We start from the raw sequence: 26146 nt of genomic DNA on the forward strand, positions 1-26146 counted from the left end.
TTTTAAACGTCACGTGACCTCTTACTTTTTAAAATGTTGCCAGGGCTGTATCGACCTTACCCAAGGAAAATCCCTTGACGTTTCTGATTCGATTACGACGCGTTTACACGCTCAAATCAACATCGATGCGGCGTTTGTCTGCCAACGCTGCGACAGGTATATATGTATTTTTGCTGTTCAATAGGTTCTTAATAGTAGTCATCTTTTGCAAGTCTATTCCAAGACTCCAGGAAAGCAGAAAACACACCCATCACAACATCCGGTCGTTTCCAGAAAAAAGTAAAAACAAACCATAAACGTCGCTCATTTCCGGTATATCTAGTACCTCTTGACCACCATAAACTATGATGGCCGCTCCAAGGTCCACGCCAGGCTAGGGCCAAGGGGGTTACTCTATACTGACGAAAAAGGAACGAACGAGAGCTGTCTTGCAATCAGCACGTTTGATACAACGAGATAGAGTCGTGGCTCGCGCAGCAGCGCCATGAAACTTAGTTTTTCGTCATATATAGAGTGACCCCCCTGGCCCGGAGGGATATTCCCACTCGTAATTAAGGCGATTCTTTGTGTACGACGACTAGTTAAATTTGCTACAGGCAGCGGTCGAGTAGGGTAGTCCCGTTAGCACATTGTGTTGGACCATAATTGTTATACAGGATGTTAAAAAAAATATTAAGTATATAGGCCGAAAGGGGGTAACTTAAGTAAACAATTTTAAGACGTAGAGAAGAAGTGGTTTAGAATTACCACCTGAGTCACTCCCTTTCCGCCTACTACCTATACCACTTTTGTAACAACCTGCCATCATAAGAATAACAAACAGTTAAATAGAAAATAGTAGTCACAAAGTTTATTCATTAGAAATAATGGGAATGCTTAATGCTTTTGTCATTGAGATCAAACATTGTGATCTGTGATAGTATTCCTAGCTTTTGATGTTCCTATCATTGTCTAAGCTGACTCTAGAAAACCCTGACACACTTAGTTCTCATTTTATTGCCTGCACAGACCTTACATTACCTAACCATAGGCCATAAAATTGGGATTATTTACCTACCCTATAAAAAAGTAAGAAATGTCGAACTTGAGCCTATATCGTGACTTTACTTACGTGTTATAGAGATCTCTAGATATGAAAATTTGGACAAACCCTAAGGTCCAAGTCTGGAACATCATGGAAAGGGGTTACAAAGTGTCCCAGTGACCTTGTGCCCTCATCTGCAGACCCTCAAGTTGCGTCAACTATTCGGAAGGTAATCTGTAAGCAGCGGCCTGTGTACAACGGGGTCACTTTACCTAATGAAATACAAGTTTGGGACCACCTACTGCACTAACCGCGACTCTATCTTGTTGCGATTGATTGAGAACTTTCGTTCGTTCGTTTTTTGCTAAGATAGAGTGACCCTCCGGACCTTTACGCAGTAGAGCGGCATGCGTGCCGTGTGGATAACTTTACAAGGTCGGGTCCGTTCTTTGTTCCTTTATTTTGTTGACACTAGATTACGTTAGAACAGGTTCTCTGGTGCCCGTAATAGTCTAACGCATTAGGAGTAATCTTTCATATAAATATCTGCGACAGCCACGCCAAGAAATCAAATTAAATACAAACGTTATGTGTAAATTGATCGTTTTGTTTTCTGTTAGCAATCACACAACGGCATTTATCTCCCCATAAAGGAGATGGGTTGAACGCACTGGTGGCGGCGTTGTTTAACAATCGTTTATATTAGCTCCGTATTTTACAATATCACAGTTTAATGCCCATTCGGAGCGTTGAAAAGGGAACTGCGACGGAATGACTAGTCGCCTTAAAATATTACTTGCAATTAAATTGTAAAAATTCGCGTATTGCTGTTGACTTTTATTAAAAGCTGCAAATGGCCGAAGTGGTTTACGACTTGCCCAATAATACTGCCAGCCAATAAAGCTAAAATACCTAAATAGTTTTTTTACGTCCCAATATGCAAGTTCGTTCATGATTAGAAAAATTTTCTAACCATTTGTTCGTCCGATTTTATTTAAGTGTCAACTAATACGGCTGTAAAGAAATCAAATGATTGTCTCCACAGGTAGTCAGTTAAGTTAAGTCTAACAATGAATTACAACAGAGCCTACTTCAAACTTCCTAGTCAATAGTCAATTAACTAAAAGGCTAGGCTTACCCAACTTCAGCTTGTTTTTGTTACATCTAGTCAATTCATTATACAGTAGCAAATTTGAACTTAGATCTAAGCCGTTTGTAAATAGCTTAATCGTTTAAAAACATTATAATTCATGTGTCAGTGAACCTTGACTGCCTCAATTTTAAGTTTCATATACTAAGATGAAAATTCATGAATTGTAAAATTATCTAAATTATTAATTAAGTTATTACTTATACATACCTAACTAACAAGCTTCTGTATTTTGTAAAACGTTGGTAAAACGAACTATCGTTTTATTAACATTATTAGCATGTATCTAGGTTAGTATGTATCATCGTTATTGGCAGGACAAATATAAGTAAGTATACCTAATACCTATAATAATATACCCTACATGGATAACTTTCGTAACTTTCCAGTAGGTACCCATAAAGACCCGTATGTATGTAGGTACCAGTACCATAAAGATCTATTTATAATTTTTTGTCGACTTATTGACCCGGAAGCACCTTCCTATGTACCAGTGTACCTATGTATGATTATTCTTGGTGATATACCTACCTAGGGTACTTCACCCAAAATTTCAACAAGAAATCTTTTAAAATCTAACAGCGACCAAAAAATCTATAAAATATGATACTTAGACCCTTTTTACAATAAAATTCCCCTATCCTAGTAGGCATCTTTCGCATCCGGTGGTTTAATTGTAATATGTTTTATGACCTCTTCTGACCGTTTTAACGATATTGTCGTAAAAACATATTCCTCATATTATTATATGAAAATGGGAGAGAGGGGGCAACGACCGGAGTTCCAGGCCGTTATTCAATTTAGCGGATTTTCAGCGGAACCGGAAAACATGGCGCGTGAAGCTTCTAACTTTTTCTCGCTTTCAGGCACTTTCAGCGATAAGACTGCTGTGGTCTCTTTCCCTTCCTTATAATATTTTTTTTTTAATTTGCCTCCCTGCATTTATAATTATGTATATACATATTATTTCTACCCAACTATTGTCTAGGCCCTAGGCGATGCTTATGCCAATTCGTAGTTGTGCTGCCATATAACTTGCCATTGGTTACTTGAACATTTCATAAGTAAATATTATACGTCCCAACATATTTATTTTTTACATATTTATATTATTAGACCGCTTACAACCGCGTTAATCATTTTTAGACAGATTTTCACTGTCTGAGGGTAAATTTTCTAAACCACCACATCCAATCAACTCAGTATTCCCACACAAATATGAGTCCCTAGTCCCTACACTCTAGACAGAGTCGAGTGAGTGTGTCTGAAGTCACCATGATTTAATGAAAACGGTGTACCTACGATATCGTCTATCCCATTTATTTTTTAATAATTTAAACATTACTTGGAGTTGACTAGGTAAGCACCTATCAAAGTATATTAACACGTTGTAAATAGATATATAGGTATATGTTTTAATAAATGGTAAGCCAAAAAGCGCGATTGAACTTTTTTAATACATTGGCTTATTATTAGAAGGTTTCCATCCAAGCCTCATAATTCTTTGATATTGAAAATGTATCGAAGCAGGTCTTTGTTAAGTATGGTAATAAGTTGAATAACTTTGTACACATACAACATTATGTTTGATATTACTTTATAGAATTCCAGTAAAAATATATTTTTATAAATATAACGCTATGAAAATATGTATTTATATTTGATGTTTTAAGTACATTAGCATAAAACATATTTATTAAAAACTCTGGCTTTGAAGTTTTTGTGTGGGTACCCATGGTATTTTGTTGGGATGTTTTTTTTTTATATTAATTAAAGACATAAATGTCACCCTGATGATGCGAGAATGTAAAGCTAGTCATTGTGCCGCGGGATAAGCCCTAGCAGACACTGCTAAAGGTCAACATTTAAATAAAAGATTAGCTAAACAATCTATATCGGATCTGTGTCGTTTTATCCAAATTCAATAAATCCAAATTAGGTAGGATGTATACTCTTGTACGTATGTGCAACAATTTTAGGGTGGATACATGTTTGTTACTCACAAAAAAACGTCTGGAACTTCGTACTTTATTCAAATTATGGATGTTATTCTGGATTAATACATAAGCTACTCCTTACCTATGCCGAAATTATATTTTATAATACTATATCATTTATTTACACTGATTCATTTAGGGACAATAAAAACCAATTCTCACTCTACTTAATGTATGCGTTCGGATATTTTCAGTAAAGTAATTACCGGTTACCGACTTCAAGCAACAAACTGAACAGATAGTTACCAAGTTTTAATAGATTCAACTGAACAAAGCTTTGAGGATAACTTTCAAACAAATTGTGTTTCGGTTATTTATAAATAAGTGTCCATTAGTGTTCACATTTTGGCGAAGTAACGATGTTTATATTTGTAAGGGTTATTGTCTTCTACTTAAGTAGAAAGTTATTAGTTAGGTAGGTACCTACAGGTTAGATAGTTTATTTATTCAGCAATAAGGAAACCTTATATAATTATAGATAGATAGATAGAATATTCTTTATTTGTACACACACATAAAATAAACTTACATAACTTAAATACTAGCACATATTATTATGTACAAAAATGGCGATTTTTCCTACCCTATGATTTGTAGGCAGTATTACATACGAGTAGTTTTAAACCCTAAAAATTAGATGTAGGTAGTTCAGAGACGAGCCCGACTACCAACGGGAAGCTCACTAACAAAATTCAACCCTATAATAAAAGGTACCAATTCAAATCTTTGCACACTTCATTCAGCGTAGATACCCACGAGTCCACGACGGATGGAAGGTCAGTGCAGATAACATCAGGCAGTTTGGAAGAGAGGGACATTAATGCGCCATGTTTCAGAACTAATGGCCTCGAAGAGGATTGAGGCGATCTGGTTATTTAACGGCACTTTCAGAGTTTGAGGATCTCCCAATCATATGCGTCTGATATATATGAAATATACTGAAGCTTCACGCTTTTCTTCAGCATATTTTGACATTCTAAAATAAGTTTGTTCGACTCGGCACCTTCAGCTATCTTTTTAAGTACCCATAGTTAATAGTGATCAAGGGCGTACCCAGGTAGGGGCAGGGGGGGGCAGCTGCCCCCCCCTAGAAGACAAAATAAAAGTAATTTTCGTAAACATAGTTTCCGCTCTCTACGAGACAATCAGAGCCATCAAGGATTAAAGCCGAATATAATTCGGAGAAAACAACAGTATTCTAGTGCTATGTTATTACGGACGATAGTACTTTTCCAGTAAATAAAAATAGCATCAATTTATACGATCAATCGCGACATCTTGTATTGAATAACAATAACACGAAGAACGTTCTATACAACCTATTCAACTTCTTCTGAGACAAAATGTAAACAATCTCGATGTGTCTCTTTAATACGGCTTTACCATATCAAAACCTAGTAAGTGCCATATTTGAAAGAAAACGGGTCTTTGATTTATGCATTATTTTAAGCTATAGCGCACAAAACTGCATTGTCAGAATATCAAGAAACGGCATAGAAACAGAAATTAAATTTCAAAAACCTACTAAGTCCACCCTGTCAAAAAAATGGCAGAAAAACCATTTCAAACCCTAGTAAGAGCAACCAACCACTTTAATTTTTACTTTACTAACTATGTTTTAAAATGGTCAATGGCTCATACTAGGTTTTCAAATGGTCAGCAATGGAATGGTGGTTTTCGAGCTTTATTTTTAGTATAAGGCACAAACATTATTACACTTTTTTCGAATAAAATATCAGGTAGGTATTTCAGAACCCGTATATTTGAACCAATGAGACCTAGAAAGTTGAATTAAAAGTAGAACATAAAAAAATATTTTCTTCTTTATTAAAGCTATATAGACCTTTCTCGTCAGAAACTTTTTACTAGTCCTATTTTGCATAAAAAATAAAAAAATCTCAACCTATAAGATAGAAAACAGATTTTTAGCTTAAAATTTAAGCAATATTGTCTATTTTAAGGCAGTCATAAATAATGTTCATGTCAGAGTCTTCTTACTATGGCTATTTAGTTTATTTAAATTTAGATAAAACAAAAACGTAAAAATATACGGTTATTTGTGCTATTAAGTACTTAGGTATAGTACGGCTGTATAAAAGTGCTGCAAAATTTGTATTATATTATGTGAAGGATCCCAAACATATAAAAAATTTAGCGATACCACAATAATTGTAATTTCAATATACCTACTTAACTTGTCTTAAATGACACAATAATGGCCCTTACTAGGTTATGAAATGGTCAGTCAGAGCGGTTTTGGGATCAGAAAACCATGTAAAACCTAGTTTGTGTTTTCTTTTGTGCATTACAGCAACAATATTAGTCATATTTAAATGAAATAGATCGGCTGTCCCATTTCAAAACACAGTAACCGCCAACTTTTAAAAAAAACGGGTCTTTGATTTATACATTATTTTAGGCGATTCCGCACAAAACTGCATTGTCAGAATATCAAAAAACCGCTTAGAAACGAAAATAAAATTTCTAAAAACCTAGTAACTCCACCCTGCGAAATCAAAAATGCCACGAAAACCATTTCAAAACATAGTAAGAGCCACCAACCATTTTAAAACACAGTAAGTGAAAATGACTTACTAGGTTTTAAAATGGTCAATGGCGCTTACTAGGTTTTGAAATGGTCAGCAAAGGACTATTTTCGTCCGTTAATTTTAGTAAGTCACAAATGGCATACATTATTACTAACACTTTTTTCGAACAAAATATCAGACATTTCAGAACCTGTATCTTTGCACCAATGAAACCTAGAGAGTTGAATTAAAAGTAGAACATAAGTAAATTTTGTCTTCTTTATAAAAGCTATACAGACCTTTCTCGTTAGAACCTTTCTACTAGCCCTATTTTGCATAAACAAAAAAAAAAACAAGTTATAAAACTGATTTTTAGATAGAAATTTAGGAAATATTGTCTAATTGGAGGCAGCCATAAATAATTTTCATGTTAGAGCCTTCTGAATATGGCTATTTAATTCATTTACATAAAACAAAAAAACAAACATAAAAATATGCCCGTATTTCAGCTATTACTTATAGTGCCGTCGTGTAAAAGTGCTGCAAAATTGGATTTATAATATGTGAAGGATCCCAAACATATAAAAAATGAAATTATTACGCAATTATTGCAATTTCAATATACTTAACTTGTCTTAAATGACACAATAATGGCCCTTACTAGGTTATGAAATGGTCAGTGAGGGCGGTTTTAGGGTGAGAAAACCATATAAAACCTAGTAAGTGTTTTCTTTTGTGCATTACAGCAACAATTTTAGTCATATTTAAATGAAATAGTATTGTATATAAAGCCTAGGTTCTGCCGCTTCTTTTAAGCTTACATTTGTTCAGATATCTATCATAGTTTTACCAGGGCATTGAAATGAAGGTACAAAAACGTTTTTTGGCTCTCCTGAACATTTTGTCTCATGGCTGTTACTGTGTTTTAAAATGGGACAGCCGTATTGTATGTCAAGCCACTTCTTTTAAGCTAACATTCGTTCAGATGTGTATCATAGTTTTACCATTGAGATGACAATTTTTTTTTGGCTCTTCTGAACATTTTGTCTCATAGTTTGGCTTACTATGTTTTAAAATGGTACAGCCGAAAATAAAAATAAAAGCATAAAATAAATGAACATAAGTACATCATAACCGTAATGTTATTAATGTCATTAATTATTGTTCTTATTAGTTCTCTATCACATTTTTAATATCACAATTTTTTGTTTAAAATATACCCGACCAACCATCATCTAGAAACCGGTATGAGCTGCCCCCCCCTAGCTGAAATCCTGGGTACGCCCTTGATAGTGATGTAGTTTCTAATAGAGTAGGTAGGTATCTAGGTATATCCCCGTATAATATTATATAATCTACTAGGCGCTTAAAATGGAAATTTATCTAATCCGTTTAGATTGAATCTCAGTAAACACCTAGGCAGATGCGTGGTAGGTATAGGTACTAGGTACATAGATATGAAGGGCTATTGAACTGTTCTAGGATGTTAGTTTCAGCCTAGTTAACATAGACAAAATATGTGATTTATTGTGGCCCGACCGAGAAACCAATGAGTTATTCACATCAATAAAAGTTCACCTCTGTTGTACTTACTTATTTTATCTAAATATACCTAGGTAGGCTTACTTGCTTTACTTACTTACGTTACTATAAAATAATATATAATATATATAATATAAACACTCACCCCTTGTACTAATGTACTCCCTTGCGGGGTAGGCAGAGGTGCATTGCTGCACCCACTTTTCGCCAGTGTTTATGCTAGGTAGTCCCAATGTAATAGGGGGCGAGCCTATTGCCATTTTACGGGCACATCCAAGACCCGAGAACAAATATCTGTGTTTAAACAAATATCTGCCCCAGCCGGGAATCGAACCCGGTACCTTCGGCTCAGAAGTCAGGGTTACTAACCACTACGACGACTAAACCATTCGACGTTACTATATTAGTTAAGTTATCTACTTAAATTTTAAGTTAGTAGGTACATAATTAATTACCTACTAAGTTCTTTGTGTTTGAAGGTAGTTAAGTGTTTAAAAAAGCTCACTTTAATTAAGACGACCGAATGGCGTAGTGGTTAGTGACCCTGACTACTGAGCCGATGGTCCCGGGTTCGATTCCCGGCTGGGGCAGATATTTGTTTAAACACAGATATTTGTTCTCGGGTCTTGGATGTGCCCGTAAAATGGCAATAGGCCCGCCCCCTATTACATTGGGACTAACATAACACTCTGGCGAAAAGTGGGTGCAGCAATGCACCTCTGCCTACAAGGCGTGAGTGCGTGTTTTTTTTTTTTTTTTTTTTTTTTAAATTAAGATACAAAATATCAATAAATAAAATGCATCAATAATGGGTTCCTAATCCATAGCACAGCAAGAAATGAGCCTGCCATACGCCCGGATCTTCCGGATCAGGACTATTCCGGACCACTGACCGGCGAAGTTTATCCGGTCATTAAATGTTTACACACACTCGCAACCTTGGCCTAAATTAAGTAAGTAGGTACTAACCTACACATTTTTCAGAAGTCTTATAGTTAGGTAGGTACAGTGAAACCTGGATAAGTGTGAAATCATGCTGAGGTCCCGGCTCTTTGTTAATGGGACAAAACAAACAAACACTGACATTATGTTGAGGTAGTACATTAGGCATACTTCATAGGAAATGCGCTAGTGTATTTTAATTTTAGTATAAATAGGTTTTCCTTAATCGTTACCTATAAGTACTACGTACGTTACTATACATTTACGAGCATATTATTATGGCGAAAAGTGAATGCAGCATGATAACATCGTGCGCTATATTAAGGAGAGGAGTGTCGGCCGCACCGAACAGCCAGTCCAGGTGCTGGCGATCGAGAGGCTGCAGTCCGCCAAGCAGACGGACTTCAAGTCGTTCCGTATCCGGATTCCCGCGGCCCAGCAGAAGGTTCTGCTGGATAAAAACTTCTGGCCTGCGGGGATAGTGTTCCGCCGATACAGGGAGGCCAAACAGACTATTAAACCCCCTGATAATAGTGCTAGAGTTTAGTTAATTTTAGTTTTTATATATAAGTTTCTAGAGTATATATTAATATTGTTTGATTTATTTTAAAATGTATTTGTGTACCTATTTTATACTATGGGCCATTGATGCCTGAAATAAATGGATATTATTATTATAATGCACCTCTGCCTACCCCGCAAGGGAGTACATTAGTACAAGGCGTGAGTGTGTGTGTGTATTATTAGTACTTATAGAACCCCCTACACCTACAGCCACCGGACCGACGACAGTGACTTACACTAGATAGGGAGCCTGTAGTGACTGTATGACGAAGACCTAGGACGATGTTGCTAATCGTGCTCCTTGGGAGAGCCGAGAGCCATGGTATAGCCTTAGCGAAGTATTATGTTTCTTGGTCTAGCCAATAACTGTGGCCCGACATCGACAGTGACCAGTAAGGCAAAACGAACGGTGAGATCAGTGAAACAACTTGCCACCATATAAGTAATATGTAGTACTTATTACTTCCATGCTGGCTACCCAAAAAACTAGGGAAAAAAAAACAATACCTGAACGCTGCACAAACTTAGTCCTTGTTCTGAGTAACGAAACGCTGACATCGTTCAGTTTCAATGTCACATTGACATTGACATCTGCGCGAACTTCAGCGTGCTAGCGTTCATTCATTTACGACCTCCATTCATCCTTCACTTTTGAAATCATTTTCCAAAATCCATTTTTCATGCAAAATAGACCGAAAAGACAATAGCTTAGTCTTTAAATAGTTAGTTACAACATCACAGTTTTCGAAACCAGTGAGAAAGTGTGCTATTCGTTTTAAAATGGCGTTGAAATCTTCACCGGTAATCGTGGACCTTCTGTCGCGGTTCTCCCGTCGTGCGTTTTCCACGTCGAGGGTGGCTGCGAAGCCGGTGGCGGTGCGAGATGCCCTCAACCAGGCCCTGCATGAGGAGATGGACCGCGACGAGACGGTGTTCGTGATGGGCGAGGAAGTCGCAGAGTACGACGGTGCTTACAAAGTTACGAGGTGAGGTGTTTCCACCAATTACTAACCTGTTTCTGACCAAGTATCTTAAGATCCTCATTGGTCTAAAAGCTGGGAGTTTAGCAGTGTTTGAATAGATTTGGTGTGAGTAAGTTTGGGGTTAGTTTAGAGTTCAAGTCAAGAGCAAAGTGATGTTTCCTCTGTGCATTATATAACCAAGAAGTACTTGCTTGTTGGTTTGTTGATAAATACATTACTTGGAGGTTATGAGACTTGCATTGTAGATAATCATGTAAGTTCCTGTAATTGATGTAGTGTGATGATCAGTTTTGGTAAATCTGTGTTTGTTTACAAAACAGTCATCTTTGGCCATGGCACTGACAATCTATCAATAAATTGTGATTGGGGTTATACCACTATACTATACATAAACTAAAACAAATATGAGTGGGGTTCTAACTTTCTTCATACTGATTTGATATATCCAGTGGGTTCACTTTATACATACTGTAAATTGATTACCTGATTGCTCTCATTTGTTTGGTTATGTCAAGCAAGAGCCACCCTTGAGAGATCAGCTATCTGGAATAATATTTATGTAATCTCCAAGTTAAAACAATACAATAACACTACACAGTAAATTAGCAGAATAATAATGAAATCTTAGATCCCATGGTACATAAAACTAGCTAACAGTTTTATTAAAAACATTCCAGAGGGCTATGGAAGAAGCACGGGGACAAGAGGGTGATTGACACCCCTATCACCGAGTCAGGGTTTGCTGGTATTGCCGTGGGAGCCGCCTTCGCTGGCCTCAGACCCGTCTGCGAGTTCATGACATTCAACTTCTCCATGCAGGCTATTGACCATGTAAGTACATGTATTTATTCTCTGTGAGGCTGTTAGTACCTGCACCTGGCTTTCTCAAATGGAACCGTTGTTCATGCCCTGACCTCTGAACCACCATCCTAAGCTTGGAGCATTTCACTCTATCTCCCACTGGTCCATCGCGGGTTGGTGGGTACACCACATCTAAATGTTCTAAAAGTAGCAGCATGTACCTAAGTACCTACATATTGTGTACTGTTTTTGAGTGAAAATCAACAATTAATATAATATTTTTACTATTTTAGTTAGTAAGTAAGGTTTGGCATGCTTGTATGTTATGATTATGATAGTGCATGATTGCTGAATGATCTTGTTATAGCTGATTGCTTTTAATGGACATGATAACCTCATAATAATAAGGACCTTCAACCAATCACACTCAAGGATCTCCTGTCCTAACTAGCTTCAAAAGCAAAGTAAGTATACAATTTAAAACAGAACTTGACATCACAAAATTCTTATGAGCAGTGAATAGCCAATGCAGCAATATCAAGTGAGCAAATAAAGCTAAAAATCTTATCATTTTATCTCAAATCAAGAATGTAGGAGACATGTAGTTTCTGCCAATCAGATTTTACATTTGACGTCATACAGTGTAAATAATGATAACATTCAAATGACCTTGAGTAAAGACTGGACTGTAGTGTCTGTATTGAATTCGTTAACCCCTTACATTTATCAATAAACCATACCAAAAATATGTTGTATATTATTATTAGGATATCACAACTTTGTACAAAATCATATTTTTCTTTATTGAGATGGTAGAGGAACCAAACGACATAATATTGGTTATGAAGGGACACAAGAGGCAAAGGAGCGCTAACTATGGATACTGGATAGTTCATAAAGATGCCTAAAGAGTTGGAAAAAGAGGCTACATAAAACAAAAGTTATGAATAACTGTACCAATATAATCAAACTTCATCATCTCAACTCAACCCATCACATCCCCACTGCTGGAGCATGGGTCTCCTTTCAAGAGGGTTTTAGGCCTAGTCCACCACTGAGCCCTAGTGGCCAACAAACTAATCTCACTCAATCGCTCCCCAGGTGATAAACTCAGCGGCGAAAACCTTCTACATGTCAGCGGGCACTAAGCCAGTCCCCATCGTGTTCCGCGGGCCCAACGGCGCCGCGTCCGGCGTGGCCGCGCAGCACTCACAGTGCTTCGGCGCCTGGTACAGCCACTGCCCCGGGCTGAAGGTGCTGATGCCATACTCTAGCGAGGACGCTAAAGGTACGGGACATCACTATTCTAGGCTATTCTATTTTATACATAAAGAAATCTGGAACCTTCTATTCTATTCTATTCTATTCTCTGTGGGGGTGTAAGTACCTGCACCTGGCTCTCTCGAATGGAACCTTTGTGCATATCCCCAAGGTCTAAACTGCCTTCCTAAGCTTGGACCATTTCCCACCACGCTGGTCCACTGCGGGTTGGTGGGTTCACATATCTAGATTGATGTGCTAAATCTAGATATGCAGGTTTCCTCACGATGTTTTTCCTTCACCGTAAGAGCGATGGTATACATTGTACATAAATTCAAAGAACTCATTGGTACATGTCAGCGCCGGGATTCGAACCCGCATCTCCTGATTGAGAAGCGGGCACTCACCCGACTGAGCTACCACCGCTCTTAATCTGGAACCTTATAAGCGCATACTTTCCTTTGCAAGCCTTTTGGAGATATCCAAAGCCAAAGATAAACAGAACTGGTGGTGAAAGTTTTGTAAGTATGGATATCTTTCACAAGTCCATTTATGAAGTTTGTTATGTAAGAAGTTGAAACCAATACATACATGGGCAAATTTTCGTCCCTGAGTTCCCACAGATTAATTTTAGTGACATCCGCTTATCTCAATCTAAAGTTTTATATCTCATCTCCACAGGTCTCCTAAAGTCAGCCATCCGCGACCCGGACCCAGTGGTGTTCCTTGAGGACGAGCTGCTGTACGGAGTGCCCTTCGAGATGAGCGACGAGGCGCAGTCGCCCGACTTCCTCGTGCCCATCGGTGAGTCTGCAGCATCAGCATTATAGTGAGCTGGCCGAGGGCAGTTCAAAATCCATAGAATGGCTTATCAACAAATTTATATGCCATAATTGTGTGTACTTCAACTGCTCTGAATGTTTATACAGCTGCAAGTTACTATTTCTTCCTATACATTGTAATAATAATGATGAGTACCTACTTAAATAGTACTTACTAGAAGTAAACTGTCGACACACTTTCAGAGTATATCTGTGACTTCGCTACCAAACTTATTTCGCGCTACTTGCAAAGCTACTGCTGTCACACTGGAAAATTAAATAAAATCTTATACCCGTAGAAATGTCACGCTCCCCAATCCACAATCATCCCCTACTTACTACTAGTTAACCACAGTTACAGTTAGTTTACATTACATGTTATTCTCTCTCTCTAGGCAAGGCTCGACATAATAATATATCTCACAACATATTCTATCCCTCTCTCTCTCTCTCCCCAGTCAAGGCTCGACGTAATAATATAATATCTCACAACTTATTCTCTCTCTCCCTCTCCCCAGGCAAGGCTAAGATCGAGCGCGCGGGGTCGCACGTGACGCTGGTGTGCGCCGGCAAGGCCACCGACACCGCGCTGCAGGCTGCCAACGAACTGGCTGGGAAAGGTACACTTCACTTTACTTGACCAATATAAGACTAATTTAAGTTCCCTTGGAGATATAGGCGTCAGTTCAAAAGTCAGGACCGACGGACCGAGCGAAGTCAATGGAGCGAGTCGAGTCTTATCCATCCAGAATACAGTGATGTTCGGTTGTTCGCTCATAATCATAATTTCAAAACAATAATCGACAGCTACACAAAATTGCACTTTGCTCTTGATTTATTTGAAAATTTGCTATTATTTAACGGTTCAAAGAGCTTTTGTAGCTCCAGACAAAACAGTTAGGTACAGGTGAGGTATTATCCAAAGAATTTTGATTATCCACTGGTTATCGCCTACATTAATTAAAATACCACAGCTTTGCTGTGATCATAATAGATAATAAAGATTATTTATTTATTTATTATAATCTTAAGGAGAGTATTTCCTTGTTTTACACTTTTTACACCAAATAATAAATACCTGTCTTCCTATGAAACCTATATATATATATGAACACTTATGCCTATATCTAACTATAATTCTAGGTATAGAAGCGGAGGTGATAAACCTGCGCTCGGTGCGTCCTTTAGACTTCCAGAGCATCGCGCAGTCCGTGGCCAAGACGCACCATCTGATCACTGTGGAGCAGGGCTGGCCGCAGTCCGGTCAGTATTGGATATTTACTACTTCTTACTGCCAGTTTCAATAACTCTATCTACCGATCATCATCATCAGTCTATAGCAGTCCACTGCTGGACGTAGGCCTCTCCCAAAGCCCGCCACTGGATGCGATCTTTAGCTTTTCGCATCCAATCATAACCAGCCACCTTTCGCAAGTCGTCACCCCATCTAGCCGTAGGGCGTCCCACACTACGTTTGGCTAGTCGCGGCCTCCACTCCAGAACACGTTTACCCCATCGGTCATCGGTTCTTCGACAGATGTGACCAGCCCACTGCCACATAAGCTTACTAACTCGGTGAGCTATGTCGGTGACTTTAGTTCTATCTACCGATAGCTGACACTTACTATCATACGACTTTGATAGATAAAAAGTTGCATTCTGTCAAAATTGTATGAAAGTAACTGTCAGTTATCGATAGAGTTATTGAAAGTGGCAGTTACACTGTTATTAGTAATCTTACGGAATTCTGACAGTTATCAATTTTAGACAAATCAGAGATCACAAACCTTTTTGGGCTGGGCACTTTTTCAATACGAGTCTGGACATCTGAGACTATAATATATTTTTTTTTAGTCCCTGTATCCATTTTATTAAGTGCGGCGCTCCAAATTAAAAGGGGATTTACCTTCGGTGAGAAATAATTACCGTACCTACCTAAATATATTACAAACAGTGAAAAATACAATTAAAGATAATCTCAATTATCTTATATAATTATCGCTGTCGTAGAAAATATATCTAAAAACAACTAGTAATTATTTTTGAAACGGTAGCCGCGCCGATGTCAGGGCGATGTTGCGTTCGTATTTGAATAGAGGTAAAAAAAAGAGATGTCGCTCTATAAAATTGTATTGTGTGCACTGACTGGCTTGCGTGACGTCACAGCAAACTGTGCGTCTAAAATGTGCGGTGGTGGTACCAAATTAGCGATACAGGTGAAATTGTGTCAGCGACTCATCGCTGGGAGTAAGACAGCAGAACACGTTTACCCCATCGGTCATCGGTTCTTCGACAGATGTGACCAGCCCATTGCCACTTAAGCAATGGGCTGGTCACATCTGGACCGGAAGATGTATGGGTTTCAGTGACTGATTCGAGTGGAGAATTATTTAAAATAAGTGCTGTATATATCCCCCCGGACTCCAATGTGTCAGTGTACAACAGGTATTTCGATCAATTGTGTGATAAATTATGTAACTACAAGGGTAAAGTTATGATCTTTGGTGATTTCAATATAAGTGCAATTAAGTGGACGCTTGACGTTTCTGGTCTTTGGTGTAACCCGTCCTCATGTAGTATGGGTAAAGCTCTATCACTTTTTGATTTTATGTCTCAGAATAACCTGTACCAACTGAATAATACGGTCAATGGCAATTACAACACCTTAGATTTGATCTTATGTAATTTTGCGGGCCCAACAGTAAGCTTATCACTTGATCCCCTTTGCCACGTCGGGAAACACCACCCTCCATTGGAATTGGAAGTTGCTAATGGCCGTATTGCTACCAATAAAGTATCTAAGACGAAAAAATTCGCTAAATACAATTTTAAAAAGGCTGAGTATTCCATAGTTAATGAAAAACTTAGTCAGATTGATTGGCAGTCATTATTGGAATCTTGTGACAATGTGGATAGTATGGTGGCAGCATTTTACTTGTCGGTTGAATCTATAATTGAAAATAACATACCTAAGGCCAGGTCTCGTTCAGGCAACCATCCCTCTTGGTTTAGTACCTCATTGTTAAAAATGCTACGTGAAAAAGAGAGGAAACGTCTTATTTTTAAGAAAACTAAGAATCCGCGCGACCGTTTAGAGTTTGAGTTACTTCGGTCAAGAGTCCATAATAAAATCAAGATCGACTATAGACATTTTCTGGAGTCAGTGGAGAGCAGCCTAGTGAATTGTCCTAAAAATTTTTGGTCATTTGTTAAGGAATCGCGGCATGGTAAATCAGAATATCCTTGTAGTATGAGTCTTGGAGATACAACTGTTGATAGCAATAAAGACATTTGCGACCTTTTTGCAAGTCATTTTTCTGCGACTTTCTTGCCGGTGGCTGATAGATCTGGTTATTCAATTGGGAACGAATCCAATTCCTCAACTCTCTCCAAATTTAAAGTCACAGAAAATTCCGTCCTAAAAGCTCTGGGATCTCTCGACCCCAGTAAGGGAGCAGGCCCTGACGGGATCCCGTCTGTATTTGTCAAAAGATGTTCGAGAAGTTTAGCACTACCTCTATCATTAATTTTCAATCGGTCTATGAAAACATCTACTTTCCCTAAATTCTGGAAAGAAGCTATGGTGGTACCTATTTATAAAAAAGGCGATGCTTCTAATGTTGGAAATTACAGACCTGTTTCACTGTTGGCAATATTTTCCAAGGTCTTTGAGAGTTTGGTTTATCCTGTGTTACATAGTCATGTGAAAACGTTACTTTCTCCTCTGCAACATGGTTTTGTGCCTAGAAAGTCGACAACAACAAATCTATTGTCCTTTATTACCGATCTCACATACTCAATTGATTCTGGTAACCAAACTGACGCAATCTACACAGACTTCAGTAGCGCCTTTGATAAGGTTGATCACAATGTTCTATTGCATAAAATGCGCTACAACTTTGGGATTACTGGTGAGATGTGGGGTTGGTTCAAATCTTATCTGACAGATCGCAGCCAACGCGTAGCCAAGGATGGTTGCTGCTCAGAGCCATATTTTTCTACATCAGGTGTACCTCAGGGCTCGCATCTTGGGCCCTTATTATTTAATATATTTATCAACGATATTGTATCAGTAATCAAGCACAGCAAATGTCTTCTATTTGCTGATGATCTTAAACTCTATAAACAAATTAACTCTGAAACAGACTCTCAGCTACTGCAGAATGATTTGGACAACATAAACAACTGGTGCACCATTAACCGAATGAAATTGAATGCAAGCAAATGCTTCCATATAAAATTTACTCGCAAAAGACTCCCTTTGCTATCTAATTATACTCTGGATGCCACTGTTTTACAAGAAGTAAATACGATAAGGGATTTGGGCATCATTCTTGATTCGAAATTGAACTTTATCAGCCATATAGAGCATGTTGCTAAGTCAAGCAACAAAATGTTAGGCTTTATTAAGCGCATGGCTAAAGGATTTAAAAGGATTCAAAGTTTTAAAACACTTTACAATGCTTTAGTTCTATCACGTCTCGAGTACGGCTGCCAGATCTGGAACCCTTCATACCAGGTGCACATCGATCGACTAGAAAGAGTACAAAGATCATTCACTAGGTTTCTAGCATTTAAATCAAATAATTCTGATATTAATACTCGCTGCTCCTACGAGGATAGACTAAGCTACTTCAAAATGCATTCTCTTAAACATAGACGAGACTACCATGACCTTAACTGTCTGCATAAATTGCTGAGTGGTACTATGTCTGAGCCCAACTTACTGATGGAAATTAATTTCACAGTGCCCAAACATAATCAACGAAAGTGCAGGGAAACAAAAACATTTACTCCTTCTTTCTCTCGAACCCAACTTGGTAAATTTTCCCCGATAAACCGGTTTGAAAGGTGCTACAATGAGTTAGAATCGAAATATAACTTAGATATTTATAATGACTCCCCTATTGTTTGGAAGAAGAAACTGCTGCAACCATAATATCACCATTAATTTTCAAATAACTTATGCAACATAATTTTTCATATTTGATTTAATTTTAATTTGATTTGATTTAATTTAATTTTAGATATTTTATTCCTAAGACAGATTTTATTTGTATATATTCTTAATTTATTTTTAATTTCATGTGTGATTCATTTAAGTAATTTAGGTTTGTAAATATATGTATATTATAATTCTATTGTACATGGCTTTAAATATTGTATATTTTAGTTTAGATTTTGCATGTTAATAATAATTTTATTTAAATTTTAAATTACTGTTTACGATAGTCCTTTTGAATGCTGTTGCACGCCTGTAATTGGTGCATAGATAGAATAATAATACCTTTAATTATGTCTTGATAATGTATGATCATATGTGCTGTTGGGGTGTCTATTTTTGTAAAATAAAAAAATAAGCTTACTAACTCGGTGAGCTATGTCGGTGACTTTAGTTCTCTGTCAGATTACTTCGTTCCGGATGCGATCTTTCAAGCATAGCTCCAAGCATAGCTCTTTCCATAGCTCGGTGGAAGTGACCTTCAGTTTGTGAACCAGTCCCACAGTAAGTGTCCACGTTTTAGCCCCATAGGTCATAACCGGTAGGACACACTGATCAAAGACTTTCGTCTTGAGACTTTGTGGTATGGGCGACGAGAAGACTTGACGAAGTTTGCCAAGTTAACTTTGACGGAGCGTCTCCCTACATAGCGCAAACTGGTGCCTTGTATTGTTTCCGCTGTTTGGAAAACGCTCCGCTCCGCTTCGCTGCGCTCCGCTTTGGTTTTGATGAACATGTGCACCTAACACGCTCCTCCTCGCTTTGCTCGTCGTCGCACCTATTTTTAGGCTTCGATCTCATGGGGTTTGTAATAATTATATTGGTCGTTAACTTTCGATTTTTTTATCATATAATATCGTGATTTTCGGGATGTAGGAGAAAAATACCACAATTTGTACATTTACTACATACTTAATATATTATTTATTAAGATAACATTAGGAGAAACAAGATTATACATAGGTATAGACGAACATAAATTTGAGGAAACGAAACTTAGGTGTTTAAAGATTGTGCCTAAAGAGTTTTAGACGAAACGAGCCTTATGCCACATAAGTCTTGGCAAAGTGATGGTTCGACCAAAAAAGTTTAGACCATACGAGTTATGCGAAATGAGTTTTGGTCAATAAAGATTATGCCAGATGAGCGGAACCCGCCTCCAGCATCTCCATAGTGCCTTCCTAAGCTTGGACCATTTCCCACCACGCTGGTCCACTGCGGTGTTGGTGGGTTCACATATGATCACAGATGTTTTCCTTCTCCGTAAGAGCGATGGTATAAATTGTACTTAAATTCAAAGAACTCATTGTTACCTACATGTCAGCGCCGAGATTCGAACCCGCATCTCTTGCTTGAGAAGCGGGCGCTTACCCGACTGAGCCAGTTGGACTCGCGCAGTGAGTGTTCCGTACAAGTATACTTAATTACCTGAGGTAGTTTTCCTTTTAATTTCATCATAATTATGTACATCTATACGAAATATCAGCTTGATATCTTTACCCGTTTCCGAGAAAAAAGGTGGTGACAACAAAGTGTGATCTTATAAGGGTTCCTTTTTTTCCTTTTGAGGTACGGAACCCTCAAAAAGAATAGTGACAATCGGATCAATCGTTTCGGAGATATGCGTGGACAAACATACATACCAACAAGCATATAAACGTACATAGGTACATAAACATTTATACAATTTTGAATATTTGTTTATTAGCCCTAATACTCGTATTTTCATATGTCAATATGGTGCAGTTCCAATAATCTTACATACATACCGAACATATTATATGTACTTACCGATTAGACAATCTTTTTTTGAAATTGATTAAAAAGGTTTATTATCCCTGAATTTAGTAGGAAGTGATGCCATGCTAAAGAATAAAATAAAGCAATTAAAATTAATTCGATACATGGGTCGTGAGTCGTGATCCTACTTCATATTATAAATGCGAAAGTTTGTAAGTGTATATGTGTATGTATGTATGTATGTATGTATGTGTGTATGTTTGTTATTTCTTCACGTCAAAACGGCTGAACCGATTTTAATGAAATTTGGAATGAAGTTAGCTGACACCCTGGATTAACACATATGTTACTTTTTATCGCGGAATTCCCACGGGAAAACTTATTAAGGCGAAGCGAAGCTCGCGGGAACAGCTATTATATTGAAATATTTGTTATTTTTGTATTAGTTTACTTGAGCAAGTAAATATTTAGATTTATCTTTTTGTATAAAAATATTAAGAAAAAATTATTGCCCAGAAATGGATCGCAATTTTTCATTTTTTCGGTAAAGAACTTTTTTAGTAGCATCACTTATAAAATGTCAGAATTCTTTCCAATTAAAAATCAGAGTTTAGTCTTTCTTAGTCAGATGGACGCTTGAATGTGCTATGGATGGCACGTTAAACCGTGTCCTGATTGCTGTTTCGGCAGCAGTCGTTAAGCCTAGTCAGAGGCCTTCAGGCAGCTTGAAAACATCTGACAGTAGGGTTGCCCACTTACCCGACAACTCTCTCAGCACAAGCTTGCTTGTGTTGGGCTACATCAACCGCACTAGGCTTGCGAATTTCCAAAACTCATAGAACAAAAGTTGTTCATAACGACCCTCTGATTCTTCCCCTTTCGGCTTAGTATACCCTTTTTGCAACACCCTGTATAAAGTCTATAAACCCGTTATATTAACAATCTCATTCACCCCCAACCAGGTATCGGAGCAGAAATCTGCGCGCGAGTGATGGAGTCCCCCGTGTTCTTCGAACTGGACGCCCCCGTGTGGCGAGTGACGGGCGCCGACGTGCCCATGCCGTATGCCAGGACTCTGGAGACTTATGCCCTTCCTCGGCCTAATGATGTCGTGGCGGCGGTGGAAGCTGTGTTGACCAACAAGTGAGTATATAAGCGTAGGTGTTGGCGAAGACTCGAAGACGAGGGTGACGTGCGGTGACGGTGGTGAAGATGATAATAAAGATATGTAGAGATTTTCTTCGTAGTAGTATATTAAATAACGTATTTTACAAGGTATTAGAATTAGAACTTTAGAATTATGTATTGGTATAAAATTGTGATCTTGTGGTTTCTTGATGTTATTTTCGTAATTGACATTGATATATTCTTCTTCTAAACGTAAAGCGCCGGGCATAGAGCCCGACGCTCGTAATAAGGAGGCGTCGGCGTGAACAGTAGGTGACTTCCTATGCTGGTATGGGCGCCTGGTACTTTCGCTTTTAGATTGAGGATATAAATGCAGACTTATTTACTGATGAAGGCGATGATGATGATGATGATGAATGGTGGGTGCCCATGCCGTATGCCAGGACTTTAGAGACGTATGCCATGCCCCGGCCTAATGATGTGGTGGCGGCATTTGAAGCTGTGTTGACCAACAAGTGAGTAGAGTAACTATGTAACTTCTTACGCTGATATGGGCGCCTGGTACTTTCGCTGTTAGATTGTGGAAGATTAAGCTGGTGACATGGTCAAGTAGTGAGAGCTCCTGTGGTGTTATGTGCGCCTGGTAGTTACGCTGTTAGTTTGAGGTGAAAGTTACGGCTTTTGGACTGATGATGATGATGAATGGTGAAAATGTGCCCATGATGTATGCCAGGACTCTAGAGACGTATGCCCTGCCCCGGCCTAATGATGTGGTGGCGGCGGTGGAAGCTGTGTTGACCAACAAGTGAGTTATTGCTTCCTATGGAAGTACGGGCGCCTGGTACTTTCGCCTTTAGATTGAAGCCATGAATTCAGACTTCTTTACTGATGATGATGAATGGTGTAAACGGGACCATGCCTTATGGCAGGACTTTACATACATATATTTATGACATACGCCATGCCCATGCCCCAGCCTAATAATGTGGTGGCGGCGTTGTAGACTGTGTTAACAAACAAATGAGTGAGTCTCATCCCATAGCTAACTTCCAACGCTGTGGGCGCCTGGTACTTTCGCTGTTAGGTTGAAGAAGAATACGCAAGTGTCACAGTGAAACAGTGAGATCTCTTTTGGGGCTGTGATTGCCTGGTACTTTTAATTGCTCATAAATTGTGGATGAATATACAAGATGTAACTCGTGTAGGTATTGACAGATCTATGAATAGCAAACATACTGGGCCCCAAGTCTACTAAACGCATTAGAGTAAAATTGGATGTCGATTGTATGTCGACAGCGAAAAATGACACATTTGGCAGTCTTGTATTTTTTAAGACCATAGTGTCAGCTCGATGGAAGTTGGATGGAAGCCACCATGAAGCCACTCATATTACATTGAACAAAACGCTAGTCCACTGACAAGTGCCACACCGATATCGTCTCTCGGGTGACAATTTGCGTAGTCCACTATTTATTAACGTTTCCGTCAATGGCTTCATTATGGTTTATATGTCAAAAATCACCTTTGTGAGGCCATTGAGCAGATACACCTAAGATACACGTTTTATTCAGATGTTGTCAACATGAATTGGAATATTCATTTCAATTTGCGGTGGGAAATGCTATTATTAGCAGACAGAGTGGATAGAGGTCGTCGGGAGTTGAAGGAACGGCGTCGAAATCGCGCCTTCATGAGGCGGAATGTCGATCCTTTCCTGAGTTTGCCGGACTCGGAGTTTGTGAAGACATTTCGCCTCAGTAAGGATGTGGTGAAGGAGATTGCCACGGATTTAACTACACTGATAGCCAAAGAACGCAGGCTAGATGGTATATCTGTTATGATTAAAGTTTGGAGCCGTCTATAATTTGGCAAAATATAGCTGTACTGGATGGTAGAAGATCTAATACTTATACATATATGTTTCATATACTCATTGCATTGCATTCTTTTAGCCATGTTTTATAACCGACTTCGAAAAAAGGAGGAGGTTCTCAATTCGCCTGTATCTTTTTTTTTATCCTCAACTAACAGACAAAACCAAAACAAAACCTCAGAAAAAGGAACCCTGTTGGTCAGAGAACAAAACGATAAATTGTTAAAATGTACTCTGTGTTGTTAAAGTTGACATAAGAAATGCAACATATCGACACGACGAGTTTTTTTTTTGCCTGTGGTCTTAATTATACAGCCAGTTTAATATATGAAAAATATATTTAAATGCCATAACACGTCAATTATTGAATTTAAAAAACATCGAATAAGATAAAACACTAATACTTTTAAATAAATAGTGTGGAAAATCTTCAAATTAAGCCCAAGTCGAACGATCCGTGTATGGTGGCTTTACAAATTTGACAAAACCGGCAACACTGATAATATTCCAAGATGACGTCACGATCACCCAGAAGTCATTCTGTGTCAATAGCATTTATATTTTATCGAGACTGGCCGTGAGTCGTAGGGACTACCGTTTTTGGGCCAATGACAATGGAGTTGAAATGGAGTCTCTATTGGATATCTTCATTGATATTTTTTGTAACCAATAGCAGACTTGGGGCCCTGCAAGACAACGAGCAAAGCATGAGTCTGTCCAGCATTTTCATAGGTTTTTCTTTTTTCTGCGAGCGAAATTAAATTACTGTCTTTCTTTTGTTCCAGAATCAGCAATTCGGCAGCGCAATAGTGGTAGGAATCTCTAGCAAAGAAAAATAATTGAACACGAATTCCAGAGATTTTTTTAAATTATATTGTACATACTTTTTATTTCCATGTTGTTTTGGGTGAATAATTCTCACTGCCTGTTACACATGATATTGGATATATCAAGCTGTATTATGATTGTGAATGGAAATTTATACTAGTGAAATCGTTATTTAAATAAATGTTATTTATTAGTAAAACTTTCACCGTCTTTTAATTTCAACCATAGATTGTAAAGCGCCATCTACCCAAATTAGATCATTGAAACTGTAAGTTACCAACTTTACTTAAAATAAGAATCTGATTTCACTGAAACAACAGAGATGGCGCTAGTTGTCACTAGTTCGCGGAAAAGTTTTAATTTTGCTGAAATGTCTGAAGTTTGTTTTATAAAAACAAGGTAAGCTAATTAGCCAGTTTACATTTTCCCGTTTCGCTAAATGAGAGAGAGAGATCACATGTTCCTATGGACTTTTACTTTGGTGAGTTCTTTAGTATTAATTGTAGAACACTAACCTATTCATCAAATTATTTACTTATATTCTTTTAACTGCCAGTCTACTAGGCACAACTCGCTAGAATATGTCATGTCGCGAGCCCACGTCTGTATCAAGGGAGCGAGTCATGTCACAGTGATGGATCAGCGGGCACGCGGGACGCTGGACGTAGACCGGAGGGTTACACTAGCTTCACACAAAACGAGATGCAGAGTCATACAATCCAGTATAGAATCGTGGTTAATCTGTATAGCGCTGCAGAGCTATGATTAGTTCTTCGTACTATCCACAAGGATGATCCGCTATGGTAGAGTGACCCCATGTCCCAAGGGTCGTGTGGACACCGACGCGGGCAGTTGGAGTGTTGAGGGTTCCGTGAGTGGGTCGCTTTGTATGGTACAATAATTGTACAAGTATGAAAGAAAAGTGCAGAAGAGAAAGAACATAAATTGGTAGATAGATAGCTACTGACGAATCTGAAATTAGGTGAGGAAGGACATTTTGATGAAGTAACTATCGTCTACTAGACATGGGCTTCTTTAGGTTTCCTCTTTCAACCACTTCCGGCTACCTGTCTTAATACAGAAGCCGTCGGTAACCCTACCTCCCTACCCTCTGTAGTTGGGAGTAAGCTATTACTTATATACGACTCTAGTTGTAAATATGTATAGGCACTAAACAGTCGTAAATAACTAACCCTGTATTTCCAAAGCTATGATATCGGAAGTGCACAATCTTTAATGTGTAGGTATATAGGTAGATATATAACTACATATACAATTATACACAAGCCACAAAAATCTTATATTTCCCTAGCAAACGGTAGCGCGCAAAAATGGTCGAGCGAGAGCCGAGAGCAATATCGAGGGTTATTCTCAAAAATCAGTCGCCGTCGTCGCCGTGATGGATCACCTCCTGCATTGTGGAGAAACGGAGAAATTATATTTTTATTTTCCGACCAAGATTGACATTTTCGTTAGCACAGGACGACGGTAAGCTAGCTTTGTTAGGTTAGGAGGACGTATTTTTTGTCGAATTTCAACGGATTTTGTCGCTTGACAACAGGATGAGATGGGGGAGTTAAAACTCAATATTTGCACGGTATTATATGAATTTAGGGTTATTTTACCTTTTAGGTAATTTTTGCAAACCTCTAATGCCAGAGATGCGGCCAACTGAGGCTTCACACAAATAAGGCCACGTATGTCGGTTTCGTTACAGTTCAATTCTAACAGTTATTTCCACTATAAATGAATGTTACAGCAGCCCGACGAATGTTACATAATCATATTTACTTTACAAGCAAGCAAGCCGAGTGTTGTTAATAATATGTAGGTAAGCACCTAGGTAATTTTATAAAAAAAGATCACCTTATACATATCTGAAAAATTAGTTTGTCAAACTTAACAAAAACATTTGCCAACTCGGTCGCACTGTTGACAGCGCAACACTGCATCCTGTCAAACT

General features: G+C 38.3%; 1 protein-coding gene across 1 annotated transcript; it reads left to right on the plus strand.

Annotated features, from left to right (window-relative positions):
- The first annotated feature begins 10342 nt into the window (after positions 1–10342).
- On the plus strand, positions 10343–24386 carry LOC105389979 (pyruvate dehydrogenase E1 component subunit beta, mitochondrial). Its single transcript, XM_048621727.1, has 8 exons — positions 10343–10733; positions 11408–11561; positions 12633–12819; positions 13473–13595; positions 14131–14232; positions 14756–14875; positions 21317–21497; positions 24141–24386. Exons 1-8 carry the CDS (start codon positions 10528–10530, stop codon positions 24163–24165), a joined length of 1098 nt encoding a protein of 365 aa, XP_048477684.1. The 5' UTR covers positions 10343–10527; the 3' UTR covers positions 24166–24386.
- Positions 24387–26146: the final 1760 nt, after the last annotated feature.

The sequence above is a fragment of the Plutella xylostella genome, chromosome 6 (genome assembly GCF_932276165.1).
Source record: "Plutella xylostella chromosome 6, ilPluXylo3.1, whole genome shotgun sequence".
NCBI lineage: Eukaryota > Metazoa > Arthropoda > Insecta > Lepidoptera > Plutellidae > Plutella > Plutella xylostella.

What these genes read in the sequence shown, in the direction of transcription:
- LOC105389979 (XM_048621727.1), top strand. Translation starts at nt 10,528, where the DNA reads ATGGCGTTGAAATCTTCACCGGTAATCGTGGACCTTCTGTCGCGGTTC. An exon ending in CTCTAGCGAGGACGCTAAAG is followed by an intron (nt 12,820 to 13,472) that starts GTACGGGACATC and finishes TCATCTCCACAG; the next exon opens with GTCTCCTAAAGTCAGCCATC. An exon ending in GAAGCTGTGTTGACCAACAA is followed by an intron (nt 21,498 to 24,140) that starts GTGAGTATATAA and finishes CTTTTGTTCCAG; the next exon opens with AATCAGCAATTCGGCAGCGC.